General features: G+C 41.7%; 1 protein-coding gene across 5 annotated transcripts in view; it reads left to right on the top strand.

Annotated features, from left to right (window-relative positions):
• The window catches only part of cavin2a (caveolae associated protein 2a), an 89,426-nt gene that overhangs the window by 56,400 nt on the left and 11,538 nt on the right, over positions 1 to 21,488 (top strand). Inside the window, exons 1-2 of one of the 5 annotated variants that reach the window (XM_061723918.1) lie at positions 3,606 to 3,688; positions 4,462 to 5,006. In XM_061723918.1, coding sequence (XP_061579902.1) covers positions 4,497 to 5,006 — 510 coding nt within the window. In that variant the 5' untranslated portion in view covers positions 3,606 to 3,688; positions 4,462 to 4,496. Of the gene's footprint in view, positions 1 to 3,605; positions 3,689 to 4,461; positions 5,007 to 21,488 lie in introns of those variants that run through there. The other 4 variants (XM_061723921.1, XM_061723920.1, XM_061723919.1 and 1 more) reach the window with 4 other exon arrangements.

Raw genomic sequence — 21,488 nt, 5'->3', positions numbered from 1 at the left:
ATATTTGAGAATGAGATTTTCACTGCTACAAATAGCTTTGTTGAATTAATTGGGTGCTTAAAACTTTAAATGGGAGGAAATTGTCAGTTAACAGCTTCATGTTCTGGATGCAGAGATGTTCCTCAACAGTAACAGGTCAAAGATGACCCCATCTGTTGGTTGAGTCTCCCGATGGCCGATAACCTATGGCAATGGATTTCCTCTTCTTTAATTTTACTGCACTGTCTAGTCTCTCTCGTCATTCGGCCTGAAACACAGGTAAAGACATACAATTTGAGAATACATATTCCAAGATGCAAGCTTTCATACATATCAACAGAGCAGTGGAGAAAAAGAAGGGCGCCACCCAGTAAGAGTCTCATCATAAGTCTGGACCCAGGGGCTACATCCAGGTTGCACATTTGAAGCACGGTGCTGTACAGAGAGACAAAAAAAGAGGCTTCATAAGCACTCTTCAGAAAACCTATGACTGAACTCACAGGGAGTTTGTTCAATTCTTTTTATACAGTTCTGAACCAATGCCACCGACATCAGGTGTTAAACACTGATCCTAGCTTTATTTCAGCTTCCATCTGATGTTGATTGAACACCACGATAAACACTGTATAAATGTCCCAAACTACAGCTGTATGAAACTTGCAATATGTGTCTAGACATACCAATATGATACAGTCTAAATTCTGTATCTATGAACAAATGTTCACAAGTGATCCCTTGGAGTCGTGACTGATTATAAGTAGGGGATGCAGAGTGTTTACAAGAGACTTTGCGTTATTCTTAATAACCAAGGGAAGAAATGGTTTCAATTCCTTTCTCTCTTCTTTCCATTTTGCTCCTGTTCTGCATCTATGACGTCTCTTCACCACACTATCTGAAATAAGATAAAAACATTGGCTTCTCCGCCATCATGCAGACTCACTGTCTTCCACTCACACTTATTGCAATACATTTCTTGTGCGCGCCATGCTGTAATATTACATATTCGACTGAAAAAGGTGATTGTTTTACGATGAAACAAATATCTTCAATGATGGTGGCAGAAAGAGAGATGGGAACAAAGGCCTGGGCAGGATGCCAAGGGACAAATGAGCTCATTATGGAAATAGGGATTTCCATATTTCCATGTGTTTGTCCCATCCCATGACACAAAGCGTAAAAAGAAATGTGTGTTCAGAGCTAAACAACTTACACTTACATTTATGAATATTGCAGCATGTTGTGTATAACTGAAAAATGTGAAAATACAAACATTTCATTTCTGCATTTGCTAAGAGTTGTCTCCATCAGTGGAAGGAAACACCAGCACTGACCCTCATTTCAACCCCCTTTTTATTTTTAATAGCTTCTTCTCTACTCCAGGTTGTGCTATGGTCCTATGTAAATGCTTTGTTGTATTTTTATAACCTATTCCTTTTTGTTTTATTTATATTCTTCTATTATGCCACTCATATTTTTATCCCGGTTTTTTTCCCATTTTATCACCCAGTGCTCCTACCTAACAGTCGAATCCAGGACCTTCTTGCTGTGAGACGGCTGCACTACCTGCTGCGCCACCGTGCCCTATTATGCCACTCTTCTGAGCAACTGAAAAGTAACGTTGTAATGTCGTACACTGTACAGTGAACAATACCTAATGGCAATTAAGTCTAACCAGTGAGGATGTGTATGAATGAATAATGATCTCTGTAAAGCCCTCTGGGTGCCTTGAAGGCAGAAGGGCGCTATATAAAACCAAGTCATTATCATTTATCATTAACTAACATTACCTTACATTTATTCTGATTGAATCTATGCAGCCACCTTGTGAAAGGGTCCTGGATGTGTCCAGGGCAAAGGTCCCCTGACTGGAGGACCCAGCTGGTGCTATAGTAGTAGAAGCCTCTAAGCTAGAGGCCGTCCACCAGTTACCCCAGGCTAGCAGCCTTCAGTTGTGGCTAATGGCACTTTTCCACTAGTCTCGGCTCAGCCCGGCTCGGCGCGGCTCCACACGTGTGTTTTTCCACAGCCAGGGGAGAAGTGGGCAGGTTGGGCTGAAGCGGCTGTGACATACTCGATTGCGCAGCACCTTTGTTTGTGTCGGCGCAGATGAGAAATCAGCTGGAGCCGGGAGCGGCTGAGAAAAAAACAGCCCGTCTACATCGCTTTTTTAATTTTTTCTCGACAGCCACCAGGTTTATGAACATCTGCACCTCAGAGTTGGATCACCAAACAGACGTTTTGCGCTTTATAATAAAATCGCCGCGAGTCGCCTCGCGCTGACTCCCGCTTTCTGATTCAAACGTTTGACGACCCCGCCCCCGACCAATCAGAGGCGTGGGGGGTGGTGACGGCCCCGCCCCCCGACCAATCGGTGGCGTGGGGGGTGGTGACCTCAGAAATAGTCCCGGCTCAGCCCGCTATAGAACCTCCCTCGAATGGTTACAGAAAAAGGTATCGGCTTGGAGCGGCTCTACCCGTCTCAGCCCTAATGCAAAAGCGCAAAACGGGTAAAACCGAGCTGAAGTGATACTAGTGCAAAAGGGGCATAAGATAGCCTCTGCAGGCTGCCCTGCTACAGTATGCTATGGACCTTTTCAGCCCCACCCAGAACCGGCTGGAGCAGCCTCTTTGTGGGGTTAACAGCACAAGCCACATTATCTCCAACTTCAACAATTGTGGTAAGTAGCTAAGGTGACAGCACCATAGACTGTTAAAACAAGCTTATAATCATGCATACATTTTTGGTTGTATATAATGTCACCTAAAGTACAAAAATAACTATCATTACCCCCACCCCACATATAACTGAGATGTGAAATTCAGCTTGGTCAAAGTTTTTGTTTTTTTTTTGCTGCAAAGTTCAGTGTTAACAGGGGTCAGTGGAGACTGATTCCCTGTTGGAGCAAGCCCCTAGTGTTCATTTGAGGAATGGAAACTGGATGTTGCTCCTGGGACTGTTGCAACCCCTCTTCAGAATATTTTCAGTGTTCTTTCATCACAGTAGCTCATGTGCCTTGACATAGTGTCAAAATGTTGTTTCTTTTCTTTTGTTTACATGTACTTACCTTCATTTGGTTCATTTTAAAATATATTCAAGTGTAATTCTTAAACATAGCATCTTTAAAAGCCAATTTATCCTTTTGCAGCACACACACACAAGCACACAAGCACACACACACCCAAAACTCCGTCAGTCAAATTCAATACAGTCTGGGACATTTTGACACAATACAAATCACACAGCAGCGAGTGCAGTACACAAAAGTTGCCCTGGCTTTTATTTAGCAAATGCAGCCAGGCATGTTTAAAGTGGAATGGACGGCAGTCACATGGAGCCTGAAATACAAGGAAGAACACACACACACACACACACACACACACACACACACACACACACACACACACACACACACACACACACACACACACACACACACACACACACACACACACACACACACACACACAGAAGAGACATACCAGCTTTACTTTATACTGTCAATGGGCTAGGCCTGTGCGGTTTCCATGGTGACGTCGCCCCTCCCTCTCGCTTGCAGGGGAGGTGTTTTGAAAGTTCACCGTGTATTTGTGCGAATGTGTGTGTATGTGTTATTCCGAGAGAGAGAGATACACGAAGGGGCGTGGAGACCGAATCAGTTTCCACAAAGTTACGCACCTCATCTGCAGTTGTCTGCCGGAGCAAGTGTAAGTAAGTAGCACCTGTTTGTGCTTTTTATTATTTTACCTGTTTTCTTTTCATTTTATTTCATTTATTTGGTATTTAAGCATACTCTTAAATTAAATAATCTCTGAAAACCGCGAATGAGATGTGTACCTGCGGTACTCTGCCGCCCTTAGTTTTCAGCAACTTGTGCTTTTTATTATTTTACCTTTTTTTCTCATAATTTGATCTCGTTTTATTTGTTATTTACTGTTTAATTGTGTCTTCTTGTCGCTTTTAATGTCGACGTAAAGCACTTTGAATTACCTTGTGTTGAATTGTGCTATATAATAAACTTGCCTCGCCTTGCCTTGCCTGTCAGCTTGTAAAGTAATGCCGCGTTCCATTTGGCCTCGGAAGTGGGGATTTTCCAGTTCCCAGTTGGATTTTTCAACTGGAACGCCCTTCGAAGTGGGATTTCCCACTGGGAAAGTGGGAGAGTCTTTACCACCCCCGAGTTACCATTCCAAGATGGCTGCCCCGGTTGTAAACAGTAGAAGAGAGCTCTGTAAAAATTTGTAGCACTTCTAGTTCTTCTTCTAGTTTTGGTCACACTAAATCAGTCGTATACAAGTATTGTTCGGCATATATATGCTGCTATAGTGTAATTTACATTTTTCATGTGGTATATGCGAACTACAATCTTGTTTTCCTACTTTGTAACTGGAACGCTGATAACTCGGCTGTGACGTTATTCCCAGTTCCCAGTTCCGACTTCCGAGGTAAATGGAACGCAGCATAACTTCTAAACTTGCGTCCAGGTGAAATAACCGGGATATTCACCCAGCTGTCAGCCATGGAAGAAGAGCCGGGCAGCTCCGCGGCCACCGAGACCCAGGAGATCCTCGTCCCCAGCATCACCCCGGCTTCGGCCCCGTCCTCCCCGACCCCGCTCGGGACCCTGTCCCGGCTGAAGAGCCCCACCAGCCCCGGCAGCCCCGGCGGCCCCGGCAGCTGCCCCGCCAGCCCCGGCGGCCAGGTGAGCGCCATCACGGTGGTGGCGCTGCTGGACAAGCTGGTCAACATGCTGGAGTCGGTGCAGGACAACCAGCAGCGCATGGAGCGGCGGCAGGCCGACCTGGAGGGCGCCGTGCGCGGCGTGCAGGGCGACGTGACCCGCCTGACCAAGACCCACGTCAGCACCTCCAACAGCGTGGGGAAGCTGCTGGAGAGATCCCGCAAGGTGAGCGGGGGCCTCAGGGAGCTGCGGGAGCGGCTGGACAGGCAGGCCGGCCAGGTGAAGAAGCTGGAGGCCAACCACAGCCACCTGCTCAAGAGGAACCACTTCAAGGTGCTCATCTTCCAGGTGAGAGATGGATACTTTATTACAGACTCAAAAGGTTCCATAGGCCTACACTGTAAAAAAAAAAACCTGTGAAATTTAAGGTGAAATTCTGGCAGCTGTGGTTGCCAGAATTTCACCGTAAAAAACGTATATGACATTACGGTACGCTTTTCAGGCAACCATAAATTTCATAGTTGAGAACTGTTGTGTTTACGGTAAATTACTATGAAAAACAGTTATATTGTAAACCTGTTTATGTAGAAATTACAGTATGTTTTTGCATAATGTTGAACAGTTTTATACTGTAAATTTAAATGTAAACATCAGCTAAATCTGTAATTTAGACAGAATAATACCGTTAGTTTTAGGGTAATTACATGCTTGTGATATTACGGTATTTTCCATTTTTTTTACCAAAAAATTATATTTTTACAGTAAAATTGTGTGATTTCTACATATTATTACAGTAAAAAGTATAGTTATGTACTCTTTCTTGATTTAGGGTAATATAATGTATCTACTACAGTGATGTACTATTTTGGATTTTACGGTCTTTTACTGTTGCTATTTTACAGTTTTTCACTGTAATTTTTACGAACATTTCCTACAGTGTATAAAATACAGAAAAATACAGAAAGATTACAGGTCACACATTAAAATACATGCAAACATCTGTTCCAATGTTTCCATACACTGAAAAAAATATATATCTAAGCACATTTAAATATAACATATTTAAATCTGTGATATTAACTATTAAAAATGAAGTTTATTGCTTTACATGAATACGTCTAGTTTTGAACTTAATCTGCATTTGTTCAAAAAACAAGACATTGTGCATTTTTGTCCTTAACAAGCAGTATTTATGTGAATCCCAGGCAATCTTTTCATTTACACACAAACAACAAGCAATGATCTTGTTGTATTTACTTTTCCTTTAACAATTTTAATCTATTGGGCAGATTGACCAATGTTTAGATGAAACATGCTTTATTTGTTTAAGTAGAACAACACAGTAAAAAATATCTTGCTTGATCTACTTTTAAAAAATTAAGGCGACTTTTTCACATGAGATTTTTATGTAGATCAAGAAAGACTAGTCTTTGTATAAACTGCTTAATTTTTAGTATGTACAAAATTCATTTGCAAGTAAAGTCAACTTATTTTTTGTAAATAAAGTCAACTTAATTTTGATAAATAAAGTAAACTTAACACAATTAAGTTGCAAAATGTATTATTTACATACAAAAAATTAAGTAGTTTATACAAAGACTAGTCTTTCTTGATCTACATCTAATGCAAAAAGTTGACTTATTTTTTTCAAGTAGATCAAGCACAATATTTGTATCAGTGTAGTCCAGATGTGTACCTTGTATCACTCCGTTTGATGTTAGTGATTGCAGTTATTAGACAGTTTTCTGACTCATGGAGTCGACTCATAAATTGAAACATAAAATTCCTCAGCAGAGCATTGAAGGTGGGGACATAACAATTAACAAATAAAGTGCTTGCACTTGTCCATCTTGGAAGCTTAAAGAGGATCCTGAACGCATCATTATATGCTACCTGCAACTTCTTTAGCTTGTCGGTAGTAATTACACCAAAGAGAGAAAAGGGCGAAGGAAAAATTGTAACACAAGATTGAAAAAATGTCATTACACCTAAAATAAGTAGTGCATTAGATCATTCCTCCTATTTTGAATATGAAGTTAAGCCTTTTTTGGTGCCAGGGACTGCTCCTCAGGCTACGTCTATCCGAAAACAGGATTTTGCCACTATTTTATTTTTTGAAAAGTATCATGTTCGTCTATTCGTTTCTAGAAATAAGCATAACATCCTCAAAATGCTATTGTATATGACTGGTCTGTACGTGGTGCTGTAACTGGTACAGAACCCAAGTACAACCCAAGCCCACCTGTCTTACTTCTGAGTTGAGTCCCATGCAGAATTAAGTTTCGTTGCAGTTCCTCGACAAAACCGAGCCAATCTCCTTTGACCCTGTGTTAAAATGTCCAACTTTAGAGCAGAAATGCACTGTTTTACAGCCTGGTTAAAAAAAATGTTGGTCTTAATTATTGGATTTAACACCCATGATAACTGTAATGTGATGATAATGATTTTTTTGTACCACGCCAGTAGAGTTTATATAAAAAATATAAAATACATTTCTTTGACAGTTGGTTTAGCCAATCACTAGCTGTTATCACTTCCTCGTCTCAATCGTCATGCTACCGCGCTTGGCGAAGCAGCCACCCGTTGGTACGAACCCATTTTTGATTTCGCCGTCGAGTCGACATGTTAAACAGTATATCCCGCTGTCAATGTCTAATGGCACTTCTGCAGACATTTCGGCGGGATTTGGCTGAAGGAGCTGGGAGCAAAGCTAACTTTGATTGACATGCGGTGGGCGTGTTAAGAAAGCAATTGGTGACCTGACCGATTCTTCTTCCGTTGTTATATACAGTCTATGGTTCAACCCTGAACTCAAGAACAACCGCAAAGCTAATAGGTTCAAGACCCACTGCACCATTTCTGTGATAAATATACATATCTTCTGTTTTATATTAATGCAGCACAAAGGAGTGTTTCGTGTTATAATATTTGTTTCATTTGAAGGAATATCTGGCTACTTTTGGTAGAGATCAGGATTTTGAGGGCCGATCACCAATCTTGAAAACCAGTATCTGCCGATCCCGATTTTGCTGATCACAGCGTGAAATCCATACATTTGTCAATAGTGTTGTCTCATGTACATAACAGTGACATTGTATTATTAGGTATAAAAATTAGGAGATGAGAAAGTATCATGAATTGTCTGTTTTAGTTCAGGCTGAGGCAATGAGCAATATTTCCCTCTAGAGACTCTTAGAGATGATTTAGACTCGGCTTACAAAGAGTTAAGTGTAGTTTCCCAGTTTAAACTTTCCTGTAGTAATAATTATGTGCAGCAACACAGACAACAGCAGACATGTCACTCTCTAAAAGTTGATACAAGTTGTAAACTATAAACCTTAGTTTTCCTGTGGAAAGAGGAATTACATCTTAAAATAAAAATTAATTATGAATTATTAAGCTTTGTGAAAGCTTTAGCAGTAGCATCCGCCGCTTGTGAGGAAACTCTTATGAGTGAAGCACAACTCTTCACACTAGAGCTCCACATGTCACTCATGAAGCCGTCTGACACGGCTTTGGACTGTATATAGTTTGGTATAACTCCGACAGGATTTCATCAGTGAAATATTTAAGACGCGGCAGCGCGCAGCGCGGATCCAAGCAGCTAACGTGTTTAAACCCGATGTCTTCTATAACAGAAAGTGGCTGATGAGCAAAGCATATGAATTCATTACCTTACGATGTAGTTCTTTATTTTTCTTCCTGTCGTTTATAAGTCTCTGTTACAGGTGTTACAGGTGAGTTAGTGCCGTGGCTGCACCTCCTTTTCTGTCTCTGTATTAGCAGCAGCCAACTTTGAAAACTCAATATACTCCATGTGAAAAACTTTGTCTTATCAGCTTTGTTGTGTTGAAATTCTTTTGTAACATTCCTTCTCATGGTATCTCCTTTGCACACACTTTGCAAACTGCAAATTTGTTGTCCTTTTCAGACATTGTAAAGCACCCATAGCGGCGAGGCCGACGCCCCCTTGGGACAGCTTGGTCTGAGATGTGGGAACGCACGCGCGGGCGGCGTTTGTTGTTGTAAACGTCATGTGATCGCCCGCTCTGAACTATTATTTTCCGATCTCAGATCAAAACCGATAGGGCCATTATTGGCCCGATACCGATCAGTGGCTGATCAATCGGTGCATTTCTAACTTTTGGGAAGTGTGCTCTTGCTGTCAGTTTTCAGCCCCTGCTATGGGCAAAAATCCCCACAAGTAACTTTGTACTTCCTTCGCAGTCGATGCAATGTCCCTTATGGTTTTACAGTACTATGTCACACATAAACAGCAATGAAATTAGCTCACAGAGTCATGTTGGGCATGATGGCAGAGGTGGCTAATGTGTAGTGTGTTTCAATGCAGAAAAAATACATGTAGCCCAAATACAACACCTACGTTACGGTTAGCATTTACATTTGTCAGTTGTTGTGTCGCTAATATGTAATTACACAACCAAAATCTAGATGCGACTTGGGCTCTTTTCTGCATAATGCACCTTTCATTGCCGAGTTTGTTATGGTTTATTTACTGTATGTAGCTTAAACACAACAATGGAGCAAATAAAGCAAATGTTATTTGAGTTGGAGCTGATAGATATAAAAGTACTTGTGTACGTCTGTGGACGTGTAGCTACATTTCTGGGTAGGTGCACCTCAGTCTATGGAGGAGGTTATGATGTAGGGTTCCCTGGGAGAAGACAAGAGAGGGACTGAGGAAGGGTTAATATTTTACAGCATCATCGAAGGACATTAACTTCTACACCTTTAGGGGGACCCGTTTGCCATCATCCTGCAATCTACTGTTTCCGTTGTTAATCTACTTTTGTCCTAGAGTTAATAATAACATTTAGAGTTGGGCTGTGACATCATTGTTTTGTTACAAGTTGCTGTTTGGTTGCCTACGCAAAAACGTTACAGTGGCGTTTCAAGATTAATTTTTTTCATACTGTCTCTACAAAAAAATAGCATTTCAGGGATCCCGAAACACTGCTATGCTATACAATTCAAAGGGATAGAAAAACGTTAGCATCTTGATGTAAAGTCATGTGTATGGTGCCTAGGTTTACGTTAGCATTTTTCGAGTATTTAGTTTGAGGAAACAAACTTGAGGTGGGAGGTTTGGGTGCGACATGAACTGTTAAACACCAAAAGCCACTGTTCACAGTGGATATGCGTAGTTTAGAAATGGTAATTAAACAATAGGCAGCATGGTGATTTCATTGTTAGTTGAATTCTGCATTAATTTGATTGTCCATTTTCTTTTTTTTTGTTCTTTTTTTAAAGATCCACTTATTATTTAAAACACGTCTGGACTGTCCCATTTAATATGGGCCTTTCTGAGAGGACTCGTCTGTGTGTTTCCTACAGTATTTGCATTCATATTTGCCTGTAAAAGTGGGTGCGTTTTGGATGTGTGCACATTTGTCGTGTGATAGTTGGTACTGACACGTGATACGCGGTGGATGACCAGTACTTTATCGTGTTTTTGGGGCTTTAGACTTGTCAAACAGTACAATAAACAGAAATACTTGTGTAGCACCGACAGGAATATGCTACAAAAGTGCACAGTATAATCCTAGTGGTTTTGATTTAAGGTTTCAGCAAGACTCACACACATTCATGAGTCTCTCCTTGTGTGTGTGAGAGGAGAAGGGTGTGTCTGGGAATGGAGCTGCCGGAGATAATAGAGGAGGGCTTAGACGCTGACTTTGACTAGATCTGCTTACACCCCACAGTAATAATTCAGATGAACAGATGTGTTCGGGATCAATTCCGAACTTCGACTGCAGTATCACACCTGTAAGAGTCCAACTTTACAGACTCACAGAAAGTGGAAAGTATGACCGATATACTCACATAAACCTGCCCTCACCTAAATAAAAACATTAGAAAAGTGGTTACAAAGCAGGTAAAAGCAGACTGTGCATTTATGGCTTACAGGTAATGTCTGATTTTATAGTGTCAGGTGGTTGCCGTGCACCCTCACAGTACTGTGTTTAATAGGTGCAATTCCTTTTGACTGTAAAACATGGTTTAGGTGTGTTTGTGTGTTTGCTGTGTGTATGTGGATGTCTTTCTGGGTTTTTTTTTCATTTATGTTTGTTAGTGTGTGTGTGTGTGTGTGTGTGTGTGTGTGTGTGTGTGTGTGTGTGTGTGTGTGTGTGTGTGTGTGTGTGTGTGTGTGTGTGTGTGTGTGTGTGTGTGTGTGTGTGTGTGTGTGTGCGCGCGTGTCCAGGTAGTGAAAAGGGAGGGCATTGTTGACACAGCTAGAGCAACTGAGAGTTCTTAACCGCTGTTGTTATCTGGTTTCCCAGGTACTGAGGCTCTGTTGTTCAAATGTCTACAGGTGCCAAGACCTTACCCATGTACAAGCCTGTGGGTGATTCACCATGAATCGATTTCATTTTCAGACTATTATGTGCCCCAAAAGGGACTCAGGTGCTACTTTGAACAAAGTTGGAGTGGACAGTTTTGTTTTTTTTCTACATTAATACACTATCAAAAGTGTGTAGGATTAAGTAGCTTAGGCTTGCAGATTCTGTCAGGCTTATGGGCTCCATTTAAAAGTGCATTCCTTGCCCCTGTAGACTGTACTTAAACTGTTCTTTGCAGATGGGCGTAGAAAGGGTATGACCCCAGGGGCGTGTGCACACAGCATGTGTGTGCATGCAGCTAACCAAGTGAATGTTATGCTGATGTGTTAGGTCAGGTGTGTGTAGTTGCAGGGCTGGTAAAGAAGTGCTGGTGTAGCTGAGGGGGAGTGGACAGTAAAGAATGAAGTTCAGCCTTCGTTTTTCTTCCCCCATTTTTTTAATTCCTCTGTCTGTGCCGTGCCCTCGTTTTTTGGTGTGCGTTTTAAAATGCCTGTTTTTGCTCTTCGTCCTGCCCCTTCTCTCCGCTTCGCTCCCGCTTTGGTCGAGCCACCTGTGCCAGTTCCCTGAGAGCTCTCATGAAAGCACGTGCTCTCACTGCTCTCTCATAATGCACGTTTGCCACGCACTCAACAGTCAATGTACCAAGCCCTTTAGCTTTCGGCCGGGGGTGTGAGGGGGCTTCTTCTTGCTTTCACTCCCAGCAAAATTGATCCTTAACACTCACGTTCCTGTATGTGGCAGCTGAGGTGGAAACACAGAGGGCCTCTGGGTAAACGAGCGCACAGAGCAGAGGTCCGTACCAGCTCTGACCGTGGTTTGGCCACGGTCGGTCGGAGAAGACAGGGATGTCTGCCGCTCCGCTGCGCTGCAGTTCATAACAAGGACTAATGAGGGCTTAATTACCGCTGCTTGGGCCTTGTTTGTTTGTTTTTGTGCACCCGTGCTTTTCCTGTCTCCACATAGCTCTCTCCCCATTTCAGACCTACACGTATACACGCTGATGCACACAATTCCCAGCTCTCTGGGATCCCATCGGGTACAGCGTGGGGAGCCATGAGCTGATTTCTGTTTCATTTGGTAAAACAGGGATGTTTTGTGCTGTTTTTCATGCAGATTTTTTTCCAAGGCTCGTTACCTGAAAGCTTAAACGCCCCTGGAGAGTTTATAGTTTATCTGGATCCGAATCACCGCAGTCTGCCACATGAATGGCAGCATATTCCGAATTTAATTTCCTGCGGCAGAAGTTATTTAATTCTGAGTAGATCATAATATTCTCATCTCTGTTTATATCACAGCGGAATTTCATCACAACAAACGAGTGAGCCACAAAGGCAAATTGAATTTGAGCATTTCATCTGTTCTTCCACTTTGCATGCATTCGTCCCCAGTCTCGTGTGTGTTTTGTTTTTTTCCTACACAGTGTATTTAGAAATGAGAATACAGTGGTGCGTTCCTCTCAGTGGGGGTAGAAAGAGGATGAAGTCTGAAGTCTCAAACGCTATCAACCAATATCTTCATGGGGGAAAAAGAAGTACACTCAGCAGCCAAAGTAAACACAGTGACTTCCTTTTGTTTGTCTTGAAGCTGTGCTGCAGGAGGGAACATTCGTCTAACTGTATATTTGATAACTTTTTTTTTCTCTCACAGCGTCTCCATCCCTCACCACATACTGCCTCACACTTACTATAGAAGACACCTTCAAAGGTTTTGAGTGCATGGAATAAGTCAAAATAGTTATTTTGTTTGCTTTGCCGCCACTCGTCGTGGAGCTTTTGTGTACTGAAGCTTGGCCAAAGGTTGGGCCTTAATCTCGGCTTTTGGCAGCAGGAAGATGTTGTTTTCTTTCCACTGTGTGCTCCTGCACTTAGATGGAGGACAAACTGACAATGCTGTCCTCCACCTCGCCCCCAACCTCTCACCTTCACTGGCTGTCTCAGCTGGGGTTGGAAATGCTAAGTAGCTGTCTGATATAAAGCAGTGTTCAGCTTTCACCAGTCTGTAGCGGTGCTTTTCTCATGCATGTGAATTAAAGGTCCAGCCTGGACGAATGCCTCATGCCACCAGACTCGCCTTCCTAAACACTTGAATCTGGCTACGTACTAGTCAATATTCAAATCTTAAACTTGAAAATGGAGATAACAGTTACAAGGACAGTCTCAAAATTCTTACGCGGATACAAGAACTCAGAGAAAGCCTTGTTGTCAAAGGTGACTTAAGAAGAAAAAGACATACAGAGGATGATCAATGTTGTGTTCTATGTCTTGCATGACACTTTTAAAAACACCCTTGTTTTTGTTACAATTCCACAAGTTGGTCTTCTAACGTGTTTGATATGGCCGAGTTGGGATATAGGATAGGATTCCTCTGATGCGATTGAATCCTCATGTATACATCACACTTGAGAGGTTTTTAGGCAAACAATGAACACAGTTCAAAATCAGGAAGCAACTCCACGATCACTTGGGAAACAAATCAGGCTCAAAACCATCTGGTATGTTATCAGCTTGTGTGGGATTCACACTACAACACTTTGAACGTTGGCAGGTTGCTGTGCTGTTCAGACTGCCCGACTGTATCTGTAACTATGAAGTCATTGTGTTATTCACACCACATGACTTATTGGCAACAGGTGGTCATACATAACACGATTGAAAACTACCTGGTCACTCAACCAGTCCATCTGGTCCTATTTGAAAGTGGACCTGGGAAAGTGGTGCAAGGTCTTTGTGCAATGGTTGGTTCCCCTATTGCTCCTCCGTCTTTGTTGTCTTCTCAACTTTGAATTTACTATGCTCGATCGGTCTGCTGTCAGAGACGGGGTGTTGATGTGTTTTTAAGCGCTAATGACTTGAGTGCCAATTGGCAAGTACAGATAAGGGATTTGCCTATTTGGCTAGTGGCTAACACATGTAGCCAATGTTTCTGCAGTCGCCATGTAAACAGTTGTAGGAAACACTCATTAAAATTGCAAATGACAGACATATCTAGTGTTAGCTTAACAGTAACTGCAGACATTCCTTTGGTGTTGACTGACCAGCCATTCTAATTGTGTTTAATCTTTGATACAAACAATTAGTCTTTCAAGTCCCCCTGGTTTCAACTTTGATTGCCAGAGGACAGTACCAACAGATGCCGAAGAAACTGCATCTGGGTGCAGTTGCATAGATAAACAGTCAATCAGAGAAACAAAGAATATGACTGAGGTAGAACAACAACCAGACTAGTATCAATAAAGACATCCAAAATAATGTCCAGTGGAGCAGGAATGCCAGTGAGTAATTGTGGTTGGTTTAAACATGAAAACATGTTGATCCAAGGTGTTATTAGCAACTCTGCAGCCATCTTGGTTGTTTTGAATAGTAGCTCTTGGATGCTCCTGTAGACTCTGTCACATAAAGCCCTCCTCCGCCTCATTGTGATTGGTTAGGTACGTCCTCTACCAGTGGAAATGGCAATGCATGAGAGTGGTACCGACTGTAGCACTAACGATAATATAAAACAAAATTTACAAAAACATGTTAACACATTTCTTCCAATAAATGTTACGAATTGCAGAATCGACCATTGCTCAGCTGAGAAGAGGAATTCCTTAAAGCCAGTAAGAGAAGAAAGAACGTATCTTTTTTTTTTCATTTTCATTCCAAATAAAACATGCTCATGAGTAATTCGATATTTGAGGGTAACTGGAGCTCTATTGTGTGCGTCCACCGTCGAATCAGAGCCGTCTCCACAGGTTGGAGCAGGCTGCTGGCTGAAGGCAACAACTGAGGTTTGCTGCTCGGGCCCTTCGTCCAGGTGATACATTACACTAGTGTTGTAGCCGAAAGCGGTTTCAGAGCATTCAGGTGTGCAGGGTCTCTAGGCCTACATGTCACTAAGCTTATGCTAATGTTTAGTCAAGTGAAAAGGCAGTTAACTTAGTTAGTGGAGCTTATGCAGCTGTTGTCACTGTTGATTACCTGTTACATTCTTTACAAGTCTTGTTTCATATAAATATTAATACTGTTTGTCCTTAGATCATATATTCTATGCTGAACTTTACTAAGAAAACTTGTGTACGTGTCCCTCAGTGCAGAGGAGGCTCATGCATTTTTCATTATAAGTATTTTTAGAGAAGTGCTGTCAGATGCAAGTGGTATAAAGCTGGTTTCAGTGATACTGGAGCTGAAAATGACTATGCAGCCTGTAAGTCGGCTTTCTACATGAACAATGAAGTTTGTTAACAGCATTGCACTCCTGCTTTGTTATCATTCTTGCTTTTCCTTTGAGGTTCATCCCTCGTATAATCCTTCAGGTTTCCAAGCAATATTGCAGAAGAGAGAGAGCGATAGAGGGAGAGAGAGAAAAGGAGATAAATATTGAGAGAAAATTATTTCATGGAAAATAAAGAGGTCCCTACAGCCTTTATTTAACAACATATGAGTGGGTTTTGGCGAGCCGTTAAACTGTAATTTGCTAACAGTATTCGTGTGGATGAGTTAGTGTTACCTTTGCTCTTCTGCCAGCCTACATTCAGGTTTGACGAGTCTGCTCAGCTGTTTCGGATCTTGTGGCAAAAAGCAAGTTTGTAATTGCAGATTCCTCCAGTTGATCAGCTCAGCTTTAATTGTGAAGAAAATGTGCTGACAATCTGAGTTTGGGGGTTTCGGGGGTTGTTGGAGGCTATCCCTGCTGTCACCTGGGAAGAGTTATCTAAATGATTAAAGCAGTACTAGGAGTTTTTGTCAAGATTAAAACAACGAACAAAAGAAACCAGAATACCTCTCCTACTGGAGCCCTGTTAAATTCCCTCTCTGAAGCTTTTACAGCAATAGCAGGAAGAAAGACAACGATTGCCATTTTGCCTCCCACTGCTCTTTTTTTGTTTCTCTTCAATGGAACATGAAGAAAAAACAAAACATCTGTTAAGATAACGTGATGTTTCCCTGTTTCACTGTGGACGCTTGTGCCTTTTAACCTCTGAATGGAATAAACATTGTCCCACTAGTAAACAGACTTATCAGAAATGGCCGTGGTATGGCGGTACAGGCCTTATCAAACAATGGTTCAGATATGCACTGAATGGGACTGTACCCGAGCTCTGTGGGAAGCAGGATTTGATCAGAAGAGCTAAAGAGTACAAACACAGTCAAAACTGGTGAAACTGGAGCCGTAAATGTGCAGGAATTCTCTGATGGCCGCGCCGAAAGGCATTCTCAACCACTTCACATCCTTCAACAGGGGAGAACCGTGGTAAATAACCTGTGAACGTTCGGTGATGCAATCTGACTGATAAAGAGGAAATGCAGCGAACGACGAGGCTCTCCCAGCGCAAGTCACCCACGAGGTTATTATAATGATTACCATCCTATGGGTGGAATTAATTAAGAGAATTGGAAAGCATATGCCTCTGAACATGGAACACATCATCATCCAAAGTGGATATAAATTATAGGGAGCTTGAGAAAGTTCCCTCAGACACCCAACGTGGTCATTTGCGTCAGAAGGAATGATGGTGGCCTCTCTTGATTACAGAGAACTCATTTCTGCCAACACGTCAGCATGACATGGTCCATGAATTGGTTATTGTGTTGTATGATTACGCAAGGCCAGCAAACATGCCTTGTATTCTTTTGGTGCGGCAGATATGGGAGGGGTGTGGATGCGAAAGAAAGCCCAAACTTGTTTTTTTTTTGTATTAGGCCCAGAGGCATGTTTCAGGATTGACGCAAAGTTTCTGCAGATTTTATGTAATGCTTTGGAATCCCAAATGTCTGTTACAGTTTTAGAATACCTGGCACGGTTAGCTGTGATATTATTAACACACCGTAAGCTGTGCTAGTTGACTTCCCTCTTTAGTGCTGTGTCCAGTGTGTGGAGTCCTACACGTTGTGTAAGGTACACTGAGAGTTTATCGTGTCCAGTGACAAATAAGAGAATTCGATTTCCTGTCCTCCCTTTCCTCCTTCCTTCCTCTGTCCACAGATGGCCCCTCATGCGCACTGGGGGAGAGTGGAGGGGTGTAGTGTAACCCAACAAACTTGGAAGGGGGGAGCTGTGAACCAGCTGTAATAGAGAGGGATCTGCTCTAATCAAAACATATGCAGATGAAGGGAAATTTGCACAACTGGTTGAGTTTCATGTGGACCTGCCTCAGTCACTTACAGTATGCACAGAGTGGATGGGGCAGGGGCTGGGTTGTGATTAACATTTGAATAAGCTGGGCTATATTACACATAAGACGCTTTAGAGAATGCTTCAGAGTGCATACAAAGGGAATCATCTGGAGCCAGTGTTTCTGTTTTGGCCCACAAGAATGTGGTTAGGAGATCACAGCCACACTAGCTGCTCCTTAAAGCTGAACTGAAGCAAGCTGCTATCATCATATTGGCAATGCTTTTGAAGGGATTAGACCTTTATAGTGTTTATCGGCTTCTTTAAGTGTAAAAGTAAGCTTAAAGTTACGTTTTGGCACTGAATGCATATATGATAGGTTTGACATTGACACCGGTCAAAAGTGTAGGCACACCTGCTAATTTAAAATTAATGGGCAGGTGATTCCAAACTTTGGAGTGGTCCTGAAAGGAAGAGATGCAAACAAAAGCACAAGAAACAGTATACAGTTGCAGATACTCTGGTTCTGTGCGTAACGTGAGCCTGAGTTCTTTTGACATGGTTGCAGACGGCCATGCCCCGCCCTGATGTCTCTGCTTGAGCTCAGCAGAAGACTCCACAAGGCTACATTACATAAGCTCTGGCTTAGTAACACCTTGCAGGACTTGCAATTAAATGGCAATTTAACCACAAGACTGTTAAATGAGACGTTGAACCCCATCACATAAGTCGGTACAAAAAAGTAGCTTTGAAGTTCCCATCTTTTAATTTACAGAAGACTTTCTGTCACAGTAAATTATCACTGAACTTATTTCAGCCTTCTTTCATCTTGCTCTTTTAAGACATTTCCTTCTTGGAACAATTGTGCCCGTCCACAAATTCACGTTGGAACGTGGACACTCAAAAAACACACACGTATACAAGATATCATATTCTCAGTGCTTAATGAGTTTCTGCTTAAGAGGGTACATTAATTAACAGGGTTCCCAAGAGAATATTGACAGAAGGTTAAGTACACATACGCAAACACGACAGTCCTGGGTCAACTGGTATTCTGTTTATTGTGGCTTGCATGCCGAGACTGTTGGAGGGGGTTAAACAGGGGCCACGCTAATCCACATAGTTTTATTATTGAGCAACCGAAAAAATACTAAGTGAACAAAAGTGTGGGGCCAGATGAGAATGTCTGTTTTGCAGTGCAAACATGAGGTGATGAACACAGATGCTGGAGATTCCCTCTTTTACCTGGTTGTTAGTAAAGGCGATGTGAAACACTGATAGTATTGATCACCATGAAATGATAAATACAATAATATTCCTTCAACAAGTTTTGCACAGCCTCTCGTACTTTATAGTATTCAGACACTTTTTTCCTAGCTTTTCTCAAGTCTGAGTCTGAAGTAAGTGCCTTACCCAGAATTCACGGCCTGCCTCAACTATGGAGAACATGTTTGAGCCAAATTGGAAAATCTTTGACGTGCCCAGACTGGAGCAGAAGGATCTGGTTTGAATCTTTGCACACCTTAGTGCCACCAAACAACTGAGCTTTTGTTTTGTTTTTTGCAACTGTCTGGATAGATGTGGTGGGTTAGTGCCAAGGCTGGCAAAAGAAACAATTTTTTTCACATATAAATGCAATTTGATCTTGCAGCGCAGGTTTTCTTGTGTATATGTGGCAGTGAATGTGAAAGTGCCCTTCACCAGCCCTCTTGACAGTCTTATCTAACAAACTTTATTAGGACCTGAGACAGATTCTGTCAGAGGACTTAAATCACAGACAGTGAAGTGCAGAATGACAGACACGAACAGAAGATTGTGATGGATAGTGTGTGTTATTGATAATGCATTAGCGTGTCTGTGTAGTATGGTGTATGATGTTTTAAGGGTTTTGTGGAATGTAACCCTCTGATTTGTTCAGGAGATGAAACAGTCAAAACTAAAGAGACACATAAAGCAGCGACGTTGACCCCCAACATGAGTTCAGTAACAACTTGTGATCACAACCAAAACTTCTGGCTGAATTTCAGTTGCTACTGGTGTGTTGGGTCAGTGTCATGCAGCAGACCTCCCCCAGTGCACTAGACTCGTTCTCCAAACCGGGAGAAACTCAGGAACCACCCAAGCACACCCCCCACAATCCCCCACCAGCACAACCGCCCTCGTACCACCAGCCCCACCAGGTCCCAGGGACGACCCATCCCGCCACCACCCAACAGGAGCGGTTCGATTTAGATGGATCCTCATACTTCACAGTGACTTAAACCACCACTTCATCTGGGACGTTTACATCAAAAATTGAAAAGACAAACTCCAAGCCTCTAGTTGTCATAGGTGTATATAGTAGATCAGTGTCGGCAACCCAAAATGTTGAAAGAGCCATATTGGACCAAAAACACAAAAAACGAATATGTCTGGAGCCGCAAAAAATGAAAGGTCTTGTATAAACCTTAGAATGAAGACAAATGGTGAATGGAGAAATGTCGAAAAAAAAGTCAAAATGTGGAGATTAATGTTGAAGTACAATCTCGAGAAAAAAGTTCAAATGTTGAGAAAAAAGTCGAAATGTTGAGAAAAAAGTCGAAATGTTGAGAAAAAAGTCGAAATGTCGAGGAAAAAAGCCGAAATGTCGAGATTAAAAAGGAAAGGAAAAAAGGAAGAAAAAAAGAGGAAAAAAGAAAAAAAAACAAGAAAAGAAAGAAAAAAAGGAAAAAAAGAGAAAAAAGAGAAAACAAGAGAAAATAAAGACAAAGAAAGAGAAAAAAGGAAGAAAAAAAGAAGAAAAAAGGGAAAAAAGAAGAAAAAAGCAAAAAAAAACAAGAAAAGAAAGAAAAAAAGAGAAAAAAAGAGAAAAGAAAGAAAAAAAAAGGAAGAAAAAAAAGAAGAAAAAGGGGAAAAAAAGGAAAAAAAGGTGAAACATTTTTGAAAAAGCTCCAGGAGCCACTAGGGTGGCGCTAAAGAGCCGCATGCGGCTCTAGAGCCGCGGGTTGCGGACCCCTGTAGTAGGTGATCCAAACAGACTTCAGACTTCAGGCAGGTGGAAAAAATGTCAAATTTAATTAACTGATTTAAAAAAAAAAAAAAACAGGATTGCGCTAAGCAGGATGCCCAAAACCCAAACAAACAGACAAACAAAACAGGAACAAGTCAAGACTTGGAATGAAAAAGAAAATAAACTCAAGGAAGCAATTATAAAGGAAAAACATGTGATTATTAACAATGGAGACCTGAGAGAAAATATAGATGGAATCAAATCTCAGCAGACTAGAATTAGAACAAGGGAAAAAAGAACAAAATAAAACCCATGGATGTTAAAATTAATATTATCCTTTATCGTCAACCTCGAACTCCAGAGTCCCACTGGGCATGGAAGTGACTGAGCCACATCTGCACCTCAGCAGAACAGCAGGTCCCACTGGGAGCGTTTCAGAAGTAGAATGCTTTTGATTGCTACTTGTTCAGTTGGATTCGTGACATTACAAGTTTACACCAAAGTTTCAAGATTGTGGGAGAATCACAACATCATGCAGTAATTTGTGCATTTAAAGAGATGTTTATAAGGAAACTCACCCTCAACTCCAAAAGCTTTTGCTATTTTTCACCCTGTCTTCCTGCTATCAACCTTTTTTGCAGGATGTGTGTGAATCAGAGTTTACATGAGGCATATAACTGACCCATCAGGGAGACCTGTAAAACTTTGGAAGACCCTGAAGTCTTATCTCTTTGATGGCGTGTATGCGAAAGGAAAAACGTATTCAAAAGGATGAGATAATTGTAATGCCAATTCTAGAAATTTTTAGAGGATGGCAGTGGAGTTTATTTGATTCTATTTCTGTAATCCAAGCAAAAAGATAAGTTAGCTGGCTAGTGTTAACGCAAGGCCACTTTAATCGCCACTAGTGTCATGAGTTTACCTCAGATACCGAGCACCAGATGCAAAGTCAGAGCTTCACATCTCCTGCTGGGCAGCTGCCAGTATCATATCTTTATCTCTTTTGGTCTTGCGATAGATGGGTTATTGTAGATCTGAAGATATGTAGGACTGTAACTTTGCATCTACTCGTAGACGTGTAGGACTAGATATGAAGTTCTATAGTGCATTGGAGCAAAACTTTATGGCTTTCCATATTAAACGAATTAAAAGTAAATGAACTTAATCTCACCCTGTGGTTCATGAGCATTTTTGGTGCTGGATGTTATTTGCAGCCCATGACGACTGTCAGAGGAGATTTGTCCTGCTTCCACTGTAAACCTCACCTCCAATTTCACCAACTGCACCTGTTTCAAGGTTTTGTACATATCCCCTCCATGGCACGTTTAAGTCCCATTTAAAATTTTTGATGAAAAACTGACCCTTTGTGTCCGAAAAAATGTGTCT

The sequence above is a fragment of the Cololabis saira genome, chromosome 6, assembly GCF_033807715.1.
Source record: "Cololabis saira isolate AMF1-May2022 chromosome 6, fColSai1.1, whole genome shotgun sequence".
NCBI lineage: Eukaryota > Metazoa > Chordata > Actinopteri > Beloniformes > Belonidae > Cololabis > Cololabis saira.
Note: the sequence above shows the minus strand (reverse complement) of the source record. Positions and strands in the feature narration are given on the sequence as shown.